This window comes from Engystomops pustulosus, chromosome 6 (genome assembly GCF_040894005.1).
Source record: "Engystomops pustulosus chromosome 6, aEngPut4.maternal, whole genome shotgun sequence".
NCBI classification, from domain to species: Eukaryota; Metazoa; Chordata; class Amphibia; order Anura; family Leptodactylidae; genus Engystomops; species Engystomops pustulosus.
In genome coordinates, this window is record NC_092416.1 from 174,168,271 (window position 1) to 174,181,912 (window position 13,642).

At 43.9% G+C, this 13,642-nt stretch overlaps 1 protein-coding gene across 10 annotated transcripts in view; it reads right to left on the bottom strand.

Moving 5' to 3' along the window:
- Nucleotides 1-6,250, bottom strand: part of FAAP100 (FA core complex associated protein 100) — a 47,720-nt gene extending 41,470 nt beyond the window's left edge. For 6 of the 10 annotated variants that reach the window (XR_011847857.1, XR_011847855.1, XR_011847856.1 and 3 more), the window contains exons 1-4: nt 5,976-6,055; nt 2,103-2,183; nt 1,557-1,741; nt 1,113-1,231 (exon numbers count right to left, since the gene is read on the bottom strand). Coding sequence is in view for 6 of the 10 variants with exons in the window: in XM_072112518.1 (XP_071968619.1) it covers nt 1,113-1,231; nt 1,557-1,709 (272 nt within the window). In the remaining 4 variants the exon portion in view is untranslated. The other 4 variants (XM_072112519.1, XM_072112521.1, XM_072112523.1 and 1 more) reach the window with 4 other exon arrangements.
- Nucleotides 6,251-13,642: the final 7,392 nt, after the last annotated feature.

The window sequence follows — 13,642 nt, forward strand, 5'->3', positions numbered from 1 at the left end:
CGATCCCCTCATACTTACCAGCTGACACATGCACACAGCGGTGTCGCGCTGGGCAGCAACAAAGGTTCCTCAAGATCTCTCATTAAGAGAGAATCATACAGCACTGTCCTAGACTCCCACTACTGAATTTAAGTGGGATCCAGTTATTTCACAGGAGGGATTAAAGAAATTATAAGGGGACTCCCACCTGTATCTACATCCCTAGGAGTTATTCTGCACAATTTGTGGCTGGGGCAACAGCTTGGCAACGATACTCCTGCCACGCTTGTTAGGCTATTTACATTAAATAAGAGTACAGACTCTAGATTTTAACATAATAATAAAAGTTAATTTTTATTACACTCACAACTTTTTCTTTCTCCTACACATTCCCCTCCCTTCTTCTTTTCTGAGATTACGCTAATAGGTGGTGCACACCGTGAGTGCTTTATCATTTGAACACACCACGTGTATTCAGGAATTTTTCATACCCTAACCTCTTTTTAAACCAGGCCACTTACTCATAGATCCAGGCACCGTGACTGTGGTATCTTCTTATATATGTTATCCATGGCCTCCTTTTTTCTAAAATAAACTTTTAGACATAAATTATGCTAATGCACCCAAAGAGCTACCCTAGCCCCTCTGTGTTCTGGCTTTACAAACTTTTACACTGTCTCGCCCCCCCTGTTCCCTGAGCACTTGTGCAGTAAAAAGAAAGAGGGAGGAAGGAGAGCAGAGGAAGACGGGTGAGAAAGCATAACAATGTGTAAAGCCTGATCACAGAGGACCACATGCTCATTAGCATAATTTTAAATGCTGATTTGAGAAGGCAGGAGGCCATGGGTTACAACTATAAGAAGATACCGCAGTCACAGTGACTGGATCTATGAGTAATGTCCCTGGATTATTAGGCTTGATTTTGATGGTAGATTTCCTTCAATGAGATAGCAATACAGGCATGCCATATTTTATATGGAAATGGTTACTGTACAGACACCCCCTATGCCATGAACTCAGATTTTATATATCCAGCTATAAAATCAAAAATAACTTAATCTCGCAACATAATAATTTGTCACATCAGTTATAACCAGAGACATGTATTGGCTTTAAAATATTGATCAGCTCACCTTCCATGTTCATCCCACTCCAGAAGGTATAACCCATTATGGGCACACAGGGCATACAGCTGGCGTAAACCTGTACAAATTTCTATGTGGCAAACATTGGAGGGAAATAGATACACGGCCTGGAAAACATGAAAACGTGAACTTTTCAAAAAAAATCCTGATAAAGTGACGCCATTGCTATAAGAATAACAAAGACAGGAAACAATGAAGAGCTGTCTGGTTCTTTTTTTTGGCTTCTATCTGCCTCTGATTTTATACACCTACTTTACATCTCACTTCAAAGTTGATTTTCTGGCTGATACCACCACCCTGAGCGAAACAAGATTTGGAAGGTGGTACTCGGATTTAAAACATACTGCTAATGGTTAATAAGTCCATTGCTTCTGACAGGTTCCCTTTAAGCTGCAGTGTTTATTGATGCACACAAAAATTTAAATATATCACCTTAATTTGTTTCTTCTCCAAGCTAAAGACAAAGACAGATCTGGTTCCATTGCAGATGTAGAGGTCTGTGTTCCAGTGTACAATCCGGGCTTTACATTTGGACAGGCCTCCATTTGGACTTTGTAAAGTCACCAAGTTCTCAATCTGATACATATTGTGATTGCTTAAAGCTCATTTAAATAAACCTAAAAGAAAAGAAAATAGAAACACAAATCAGCCCAAAATACTCGCAAATCTGTATATTTCTTCATCCATACCATTAAACATGCATTAAAGATTGGAAACATAAAAGACGAAAAGAAAATGAAGCCTTCCCAAAGGTTTTATCCCCTTGGTCACTACTGAAATGACAAGACAACAAGAAAATAACAAAAATGGGCAAACGAAGATTTTAAAACCTGCGTATAGACAATAATATAAAGAATCTTTATTCATAATTAATCAAACGGACAATCTCAGCTAGTGAGAGGTAGAGGTAGGATTAAGGAGGAGTGCATTCCATATGGAATACACAAGTTCAAATATATTAAGCAGCTCCATACAAACCTGGTTACATGTGCGCTCATCATATAGTGCATGTACAGAGTACCAGGGGTAATGGCCAGAGAGCAATTAAGCAGGACAATCCTGGAAAAGAAAGAGGCAAATGGCTAAATAAAGAAGAGGTGATATAAACCACAGGCAGCACACCGACGCGTTTCGCTTTACAGCACTTCCTCTAAGCGTGTGGCTAATCCCTGTAACATTCGGCTATTTAACTGGCCATTAACCATGCAACACATACCATGTCATAATGTATTAAAGTGTTGGGCATCCCATAGACCACAGGTGTCAATGCAAGGCCTGCAGCCCTGTGTTATCTGCCCTATGCTGTGCCAAGCAGGGGAACAGCATACAGAGCCGGAGTATACAGCCCCCGAAGCAGCAGCATTATTCTTTACTCCTCTGTGCAGCGTTTAGACAGAGTTCTGAAGACGACAGACATGGGGACATCACATCCGCCGCACAGGGGAGAGGAGAAGAAGAACAGGAAAGGTGAGTATATGTTTTATTTCACAGCAAAATATACATCAGCATATACATGGAAGGGGCCAAGGGATGCTCCAAACAGGGGGGGCACTCGAAAAGCCCCCCCTTTTCTGTGGCTTTCATTATTGAGGGCACTATGACTCTTCGCTACTATAGTTGTGCACTTGCCATGTCAGGGTCTCTGGTCATCTAATAATATTCAACTTTGTGGTTTCCCTACAATGGCTGATTGTAATGGTAATGAGGTATAAATGTAACTACTAAACCGCTCCAGTAGATACATTCATACAGAAAAATAATATGACATTCAGCCCATTGAAAGGAACACTCCAGTCTTAACGGATTCATTGAATAGTCTGCCAATTATACATTCTCATCCATAATAATCCACACAAAAACTGCATCTGAAAATCTGAACTTGGGAAAGGCATCCTTAGGGTGCGTTCACACATGACTCCAATGCATGTGTTTTGTAAACGCATCACAACATCCGGGAAGAGGAGATTTGCCTAATTACATTGACTTTACAATGACTGGGCTGCTCACTCCCTCCTGCTCCTTCACCCACACAGGGATAGAGCTCACAGCCTGGTCAGCTGATATCAGTGGGAGGAGCTGTAAAGGAGTGAGCAGCACAGGTGGGGGCTGAGAGCTGAGGAGTGAGCAGCACAGGTGGGGGCTGAGAGTTGAGGAGTGAGCAGCACAGGTGGGGGCTGAGAGCTGAGGAGTGAGCAGCACGGGTGGGGGCTGAGAGCTGAGGAGTGAGCAGCACGGGTGGGGGCTGAGAGCTGAGGAGTGAGCAGCACAGGTGGGGGCTGAGAGCTGAGGAGTGAGCAGCACAGGTGGGGGCTGAGAGCTGAGGAGAGAGCAGCACAGGTGGGGGCTGAGAGAGAACAGCACAGGTGGGGGCTGAGAGCTGAGGAGAGAGCAGCACAGGTGGGGGCTGAGAGCTGAGGAGAGAGCAGCACAGGTGGGGGCTGAGAGCTGAGGAGAGTGCAGCACAGGTGGGGGCTGAGAGCTGAGGAGAGAGCGGCACAGACAAGCTACAAGTATTTTTTGAAAATGCATTCAAACCAAAACAAATCTGGGATTTAGGGTGGTGTCACACGTGGCATTTTGAACCCGTTTTTAGGCCGCTTTTAAGCAGTCTGTTAAAAAAATGCATCAGTTTTTTGGCCGTTTGTGTCCATTTTTTGATTAAAAAACTGATGCCATTTTTTAACGGACTGCTTAAAAAACGGGTTCAAAACGCCACGTGTGACACCACCCTCAGCGGTGGATTCTGTCGGGATGCAAGGTAAGTTAAAACACACAATTATTTTGTAGTGCAAATGCACAGAAAAGGCGGAAAGACATATATGCAACCTGTCTTCAGTGAAAATGAGGTCCTTGATGACAGGTTCCCTTTAACGCAATGTAATTATGCAAATCTCCTCTTTCCAGCTGTTGGGATAGGTTTGAAAAAGCATGTGCATTAACACCAGGTGTGAACGCACACTAATGGAAGGATCAAGAGCAGCAACTCATCTGTTGTGGATTAACCCCTCAACACTCTGCGCCGTAGCGCTACGGCGCAGAGGTATAAGGGATGTATGAAGAGGGCTCACGGTGAGTCTCCTTCATACAGAGGTGGGGTTTTTTGCATATTGCAGCAAACCCCCACCGCTAATAACCGCGGTCAGTGCTTGCACCGATCGCGGCTATTAACCCCTCCGTTGCCGCCGGCAAAGTCGCCGGCGCCGCCATCTTTGTTACTATCGCCGCGCCCCTGAACGTCATCGGGGGGCGGCGATCGGTTGCCATGGTAGCCTCGGGTCTTCGTTTGACCCGAGGATACATGGCTTCTGCATATCCATTACAATGAGCCAGTGGCTCATTGTAATGTATGACCTGCAAAAATGCCATAGATTGCAATACTGTAGTATTGCAGTATATGGTAGGAGCGATCTGACCATCTAGGGTTAATGTACCCTAGATGGTCTAAAAAATTGTGAAAAAAAAAAGAAAAAAAAAAGTTTAAAAAATAAAAAAAATTAATAAAATATTAAAAGTTCAAATCACCCCCCTTTCCCTAGAACGGATATAAAACATAATAAACAGTAAAAATCACAAACATATTAGGTATCGCCGCGTCCCAAAATGCCCGATCTATCAAAATATAAAAACGGTTACGGCCGGCGGTGACCTCCGAGGCGGGAAATGGCGCCCAAATGTCCGAAATGCGACTTTTACACCTTTTTACATAACATAAAAAATGAAATAAAAAATGATCAAAATGTCGCACAGACCTCGAAATGGTAGCAATGAAAACGTCTTTTTTGTACACATTCGTTTAATTTTTGAAAATGTATTAAAACGCAATAAAACCTATATAAATTTGGTATCACCGCCATCGCACCGAACCAAAGAATAAAGTAGGCGTGTTATTTGGAGCGAAGAGTAAAAGTCGTAAAAACTGGGCCCACAAGAACGTGACGCACGTGCGGTTTTTTTTCAATTTTTCCACATTTGGAATTTTTTTCCAGCTTTGCAGTACACGGCATGTTAAAATAAATAACATTACGGGAAAGTAAAATTTGTTACGCACAAAAGAAGCCCTCACACAGCTCTGTACACGGACAAATGAAAAAGTTATGGATTTTTGAAGTTGGAGAGCGAGAAATGAGCCGAAAAACCCTGCGTCCTTAAGGGGTTAATCACCATCTTGTCTGGACAAATGGGCAGATTTATAATACACTGGGGGTAAGTGCCCACCTACCTCCTGGTAGGGGGCAGCACAGAGCCGCCGGGGGGCTTCTACACCAACTCTGACCTGGTGCATGACACTTTACACAGCTCCGTACATCCGTACATCAAAAGTTATTAGTGTCAAAAGATGGCAAAACAAAAAAAAATGTATTGTACGTATTGTTTTGATTTATGAAAACCTATTAAAGGGAACCTGTCAGCGGGAACCTCATTTTCACTAAGGACTGGGATAAGAATAAAGGTGACGCTAAGATTTTTGTTTCACTTCAATTGGATTTCATATTATGAAAATATTACAAAATCTAGCATTTTTACCCCCTCACATCCCTGTGGTCCTATGTCTTACCTCAAAAATTACACAAAAATGTCAACCAATCAGAGCTCAGCTTTCATTTTCCCACAGCCGTTTATAAAACTAAAGCTGAGCGCTGATTGGTTGCCATGACCAGGTAGAAGTTTTACCTCAGACACCTCTCTCTCCCCCATGTTATGTATAGGTGACATGAGGTGTCACCCCGCAGCTTACACAGCGGCTGCCGCCCTATACTTTCCCTCGGTAAATGCTAATATCATCCCTATCCATCTCCATTTCCCGCTCCCCGGTCTCACGTTACATGACAATTGTCGCCTCTACCCAGTCACCTCAGAGCGGCGGGAAAAGCCCGCCATTTGCAGAGCGGAATTCCAGCGAAAAGTTGATTGGCTTACGTGTGGAAAAGGCCACGCCCCAAGTCGGAGAGAAAGATGAGCGCGGTAAGTGGAGGGCGGAGCCATGGCAATGTCCCGTCAGAGCTGGACAGAGGCGGGGTTATGGGAATGTCCTTCATGATGATTGACAGGGGGCGGAGGTGTAAGAATATCACTAATAGGTTGACAAGGGAAGGGGTTAGGGGGAATATCTCTGAGACTGACGGGGGGGCGTGGTTATTTAAACGAAACTGCGCTATAGACGGGCGGGGTTATGCGACTATCTCTCAGAGATTAGATAGGGGGAGGGTCAACGTAAACGTATGTCTCGGATATTACGCACTACAGGGGGCGGGGTTATATGAATATGTCTCGTATATAGACAAGGGGAATGTCCGTAACAGAGATTGACAGAAGGCGATAGACAGGGGGCGGGGTTATTCGACTAGCTCTGATATAGAAAGGGGGCGGGGTTTAGTAACGTCCATCACAGATATGGACAGTAGGCGGGATTATAGGAATGTGTCTCGGATACAGACAGGGGGCGGGGTTTGTGGGATGTCCGCAACAGAGATTGACAGGGGGCGTGGTCATGACTACTTGACTACTCAGGAAGCTCTTCAGCCCTGTTTTGGGCCTGGAGTAGAATGAAAAACTTGGAAAAATCTGTAGCTGCAATTTAAGAAATAAGTATTTTTTTTGTCGCAGGTTTTGATGCTTTTTAGTGTACATGTCCTTTGAGCAGTGTTTGTATCTGGTCTTCATGTAGTTGTATTAGATGTGGTGTAGCGGTATGAACCTTATGTACTATGTGGCGGTATTAACACTATGTTGCAGTCAGGAGAAATACACTAGCGCTTTAAGACCTCCCCTTTAAGAACGGCTCGGGGACAGGTCTCAGCTTGATGAAGGCAGCGGTGAGCTGTACGTGCGGCAGACACATGTATAGAATATATTTATTATAAAACTCTGTGTACACGTCACATATATATATTTATCATATAGTGACCCCTGTAATCGGGGAGTCATAGTTAAAGGGGCCATCACCACTTCTTCCCCAGGGCTGGGTATAAAGCCAAACTCCACGAGTCTCCCCCTAGTGGTATGACCATGCAGACTGTAGCCACTGTTAGATATTGCTACAGGGGGCGTGTCCTCACACTGCTGTGCTCTGGGCTCTCTGTAGCCAGTGTTAGGTACTGCCCCTCAAAAGATGTGTAATCATATATTTGTGTATGCTGTACAGTTGTTAGTAGCAGCAGGGCTGTGAAATATGGATTTATATCCAGAATTGAAACAGGAGCCTACCCTCACACTGCTGTGCTCTCTGTAGCCAGTGTTAGGTACTGCCCTTGGAGTGATGTGTAACTATACTTTTGTGTTTGTTGTTAGTAGAAGCAGGACTGTTATATATGGTTTTGTATTCTCAGATTGTAACCTCTCCAAGTGTACTAGAGGAGTGTCCTCACACTGCTGTGCTCTGTGCTCTCTGTAGCCAGTGTTTCGTTACTGCCCTGGGAGGGATGTGTAACCATACTTTTGTGTTTGTTGTTAGTAGAAGCAGGACTGTTATATATGAGTTTGTATTCTCGGATTGTAACCTCTCCAAGTGACTTCCAGGGTGTGTCCTAACACTGCTGTGCTCTTGGCAGTATCCAGTGAACTGTTCCACAACAACCCCTCCCCTCTGCACTTAGATAGCCCTAGTACTTAACCAGAAGCCTGCTCCAGCTCTAAAGAGGAAGATTAGGGAGAAGTTCATTGCAGGGAGCTAAGAGCACAGCAGTGTGAGCACAAGCTGAAATCACTGAATATGAAACAAAATATCACAGTCCTGCTGCTACTAACAACATACACAAATGTACGATTACACATCTCTCCAGGGACAATGACAGTCTACATGGTTACACCTACTGACACATCCCGATAGGATTACATGGCAGACCTAAAATATGCATTGCCCCATTCTGTGGTACATGGCAGTACGAGAAGAAGGTAAGTGGCTGGGCAGAGGTCACACCGCTCTTCCCCGGCCACTGGGGGACGTTTTATGCCCGATTCGTGGCTGGTTTCACTTTCTTCACTCTCCGTGTCTGCCCGCCCTGGTTTGGTGCCACATAGGACTCTTCTGGCGTGGAGGGTGGTCTCGCAGGTGACATGTGCCTTCCAGAAGTCATCTGGTCCACAAAGGCTTCCACCCCATCAAACTTAGTGGTGAGCTCTCCGAGACGCTCCTTCAAGGCGTTGAACTCTTTATACAAGTCATCAAGAGCCTCAGAAAGTGACTTGATTCTAAAAAGAGAGAAAAGGAAACTATATTCACTGTGTGTATTATCTCTGTACTGTGACATCGCTGTGTGTATTATCCCTGTACTGTGACATCACTGCGTGTATTATCCCCTGTACTGTGACATCACTGTGTGTATTATCTCTGTACTGTGACATCACTGTGTGTATTATCCCCTGTACTGTGACATCACTGCGTGTATTATCCCCTGTACTGTGACATCACTGCGTGTATTATCCCCTGTACTGTGACATCACTGTGTGTATTATCCCCTGTACTGTGACATCACTGCGTGTATTATCCCCTGTACTGTAACATCACTGCGTGTATTATCCCTGTACTGTGACATCACTGTGTGTATTATCTCTGTACTGTGACATCGCTGTGTGTATTATCCCTGTACTGTGACATCACTGCGTGTATTATCCCCTGTACTGTGACATCACTGTGTGTATTATCCCTGTACTGTGACATCACTGTGTGTATTATCCCTGTACTGTGACATCACTGTGTGTATTATCTCTGTACTGTGACATCGCTGTGTGTATTATCCCTGTACTGTGACATCACTGCGTGTATTATCCCCTGTACTGTGACATCACTGTGTGTATTATCCCTGTACTGTGACATCACTGTGTGTATTATCTCTGTACTGTGACATCACTGTGTGTATTATCCCTGTACTGTGACATCACTGTGTGTATTATCCCTGTACTGTGACATCACTGTGTGTATTATCCTGTACTGTGACATCACTGTGTGTATTATCTCTGTACTGTGACATCACTGTGTGTATTATCCCTGTACTGTGACATCACTGTGTGTATTATCCCTGTACTGTGACATCACTGTGTGTATTATCTCTGTACTGTGACATCGCCGTGTGTATTATCCCTGTACTGTGACATCGCCGTGTGTATTATCCCTGTACTGTGACATCACTGTGTATTATCCCTGTACTGTGACATCACTGTGTGTATAATACCTGTACTGTGACATCACTGTGTGTATTATCTCTGTACTGTGACATCACTGTGTGTATTATCTCTGTACTGTGACATCGCCGTGTGTATTATCCCTGTACTGTGACATCACTGTGTGTATTATCCCTGTACTGTGACATCGCCGTGTGTATTATCCCTGTACTGTGACATCACTGTGTATTATCCCTGTACTGTGACATCACTGTGTGTATTATCCCTGTACTGTGACATCACTGTGTGTATTATCCCTGTACTGTGACATCGCCGTGTGTATTATCCCTGTACTGTGACATCGCCGTGTGTATTATCCCTGTACTGTGACATCGCCGTGTGTATTATCCCTGTACTGTGACATCGCCGTGTGTATTATCCCTGTACTGTGACATCGCCGTGTGTATTATCCCTGTACTGTGACATCGCCGTGTGTATTATCCCTGTACTGTGACATCACCGTGTGTATTATCCCTGTACTGTGACATCACTGTGTGTATTATCCCTGTACTGTGACATCACTGTGTGTATTATCCCTGTACTGTGACATCACTGTGTATTATCCCTGTACTGTGACATCACTGTGTGTATTATCCCTGTACTGTGATATCACTGTGTGTATTATCCCTGTACTGTGATATCACTGTGTGTATTATCCCTGTACTGTGACATCACTGTGTGTATTATCCCTGTACTGTGACATCACTGTGTGTATTATCCCTGTACTGTGACATCACTGTGTGTATTATCCCTGTACTGTGACATCACTGTGTGTATTTTCCCTGTACTGTGACATCACTGTGTGTATTATCCCTGTACTGTGACATCACTGTGTGTATTATCCCTGTACTGTGACATCACTGTGTGTATTATCCCTGTACTGTGACATCACTGTGTGTATTATCCCTGTACTGTGACATCACTGTGTGTATTATCCCTGTACTGTGACATCACTGTGTGTATTATCCCTGTACTGTGACATCACTGTATTATGTACTGCTGGACGCTGGCCAGTATGAAGACTGACACATAGATGATGAAATTCTTTTTAATCTAAACTTTTGGAGTTCAGAGTCTGATAAAACCTTACAAGACCAAGTGATGCTCCCAGTGACAAACTAAAGGGATCTTCCCGTGCAGCACGATATGTCTTCCCGGATCTTAGACTGCTCACTCTCCGTGTAGTAGAAAGAGAGAAGGTTTCTGATAAAGGGAGCTGCCCCCACGTTACACGGATGCACGTTACACAGATGCACGTTACACGGATGCACGTTACACGGATGCACGTTACACGGATGCACGTTACACGGATGCACGTTACACAGATGCACACAGGCTCTCACCTCCCGTAATCCGGCAGCACCGTGTGATGGTCGTATAGAAGAAGGTTCCTGAACTGCGTCAGGATGGCGAACTTCCAATTGTCCAACACATTGGTGAGATTAGCGCAGCCTCTCATGTTCACTTTCTCCGCTGCGGAATCAAAGTAGTGAGAAAACTGTGAGTAGTCACTCATCATAGCAACTCGTGTCACACACGTCTCCACTGCACCACATACGCTACAGCTCAAGGACCAGATGTAGGAGGGGGGTGAAGATACTAAGGTCCCCCAACATGCACAAACCCTCCTTTCATAGCTGTGTCTGTGCACGACTAGAAGAGCGCCATACAGTTAGCTGTGGCAGGGCTAGGTATTGCAGGACATTGGGTACCCAATTGTACGTCAACATCAATGGAGACATGGAAGTCGCTGTAGTACCACATCCTATTGTTGGATCAGATTCTAAGGATAGGCCATCATCAACGTAATCCTGGACAACCCCTTTAAAATTGTCATCTCCCAACAACACCTTAATATCCCACCATTAAACCGACTCTTAGAAAGACAAACCTTAGCAGTGGAACCCATTTTATGAGGCCCATGATAGACCAAATTCCCCCAAAATATTCCATTAATCCATTCTACCTCGAGATTCCCCAGATAACAATTACTCCTCCCAATCCATAGTTTTGCTGCATCGCACCTTCTGAGCGGTAATCCCACTCCAATGGCTCCCGCTTCTGTTTAGCGGAGAAGCCTACCGCAAAGATCAACAACAGACATAGCAGGATCTTCTCCATGGTGGCTCCCGAGACTGCAGGGACAAGAGAAGAGGTTATACTCTGCTGCACTGACCTGATAACTATCTGATGGAACATCAGTCAACCATGGTGGTTGTCACTTCTTGGAAGTGACCAATTCTCTTACTAGTCCTTTTTTTAAAACCTTAAAACCTGAGACATCTCCAGTGCTATGGTAAATAAAACTCAACTTTATTGTCCGTTGTCTCAGGTTTGAACCAAAAGCTAAGACCAAAGAACTAGAAAGTTAAGTCTTCTTCTCTATAGTAAACGTCTCAGGTTACAACCAAGAACTAAGATCAAAGGGAAAGAAAGTTGAATCTTCTCCTCCATAGTAGATGGCACAGGTTAAAACCAAGAACTAAGACTGAAGGACAAGAAAGTTGAGACATCTTCATAGTAGAAGTCTCAGGTTCCAACCTAGAACTAAGACCAAAGGACAAGAAAGTTGAGTCTTCTTCTCCATACTAGATGTCTCAGGTACCAACCAAGAACGAAGACCAAAGAAGAAGAAAGTTGAGTCTTCTTTTCCATAGTAGAAGTCTCAGGTTCCATCCAAGAGCTAAGACCATCTACTATGGAGAAGAGGTCTCAACTTTCTTGTCGGTTGGTCTTACTTCTTGGTTAGAACCTGAGACATCTACTATGGAGAAGACGACCACAATGCACCAACTGGTGGAAGCCAAGTTCTGAGGTCAACCAAAGCTCAAGCAAGCCAACATTGACTGCTGCTACTCATGGTTGATTTACTCGTGTTAGCAGATTCCTCAGGTTACAACTAAGATTAAAGGACAAGAAAGTTGAGTCTTCTTCTCCATAGTAGATGTCTCAGGTTCCAACCAAGAACTACGACCAAAGGACAAGAAAGTTGTCACATCTTCTCCATAGTAGATGGTGTTGGAACTTGAGACATCTACTATAGAGAAGATTTAACTTTATTGTTCCTTGGTCTTAGTTCTTGGTTGTAACATGAGACATCTACTATGGAGAAGAAGACTCAAGACCAAAGAACAAGAAGTTGAGTCTTCTTCTCCATAGTAGAGGTTTCATGTTACAACCAAGAACTAAGACCAAAGAACAATAAAGTTAAATCTTCTCTATAGTAGATGTCTCAAGTTCCAACACCATCTACTATGGAGAAGATGTGACAACTTTCTTGTCCTTTGGTCGTAGTTCTTGGTTGGAACCTGAGACATCTCCTATGGAGAAGACCATAATGCAACAAGTGGCAATAGCCAAGTTCTGAGGTCAACCAAGCTCAGGCAAGCCAAAATTGACTGCTGTTACTTGGGGTTGATTGACTTGTGATACGATGGACTAGATCCACCTGGATGTAGCATGAAAGACATGGGGAGAGTATGACGTCAGTGTAACACAGGGAGGAGAACGTCTCTGATAAGATGCACATGTTCTCGGGTCGATGAAAGCATTCAGAACATTCTATATCTCCTTCCTGCAGTTTACTAGTCACGCTATGCACAGAATGATTTCACATAAACAGATGGACACTTACCCCCAGGAACCAAGACAGAAGAAGATGAACTCATGAGATTTCTATGTAGCTTACATAACAGCATTACAAGTAAGACAGGAGGCAAGCACCGGAGGCCCCAATAATGGGAAACAAAATGGGGCCCATCTTATAGTCACCATATCATCTATCATATGGCTTCTGACCTGACCACTGGGGATGGACAATACCAGGGGTGTAGCTATAGCAGTGCAGAGGTACTGTGTAAGTGTATATACTAGTGCATAAATGTGTGTGTACAAATATGTAGATAAGGGGGCCCCAATCAGAAGTCTGCTATGGGGCCCTGCCTCTCCTAGTTACACCCCTGCCCATAATATAATCTATTATACTACAAGAGAACTACAACTTCCAACACGACCACATTATAATCTATTATACTCTAGTCTTAGAGCACTACAACTCTCAACATGACCTGATCCCTGGACATGGCCTTAACATAATCAATTATACCCTATATATAGAGCACTACAACCCCCAACATGACCATAACACAATCTATTATACTCTATACATGGAGCACTACAATTCCAAACTTGACAGACAATTAGACATGACCATAAAATAATATCTTATATTCTACCCACAGAACACTACAACCCCCAACATGACCAGGACACTGGACATGACCATAATACAATCTATTATACTCCATACATAGAGAACTACAACCCCCAACATTACCCGGACACTGTACATGACCATACTA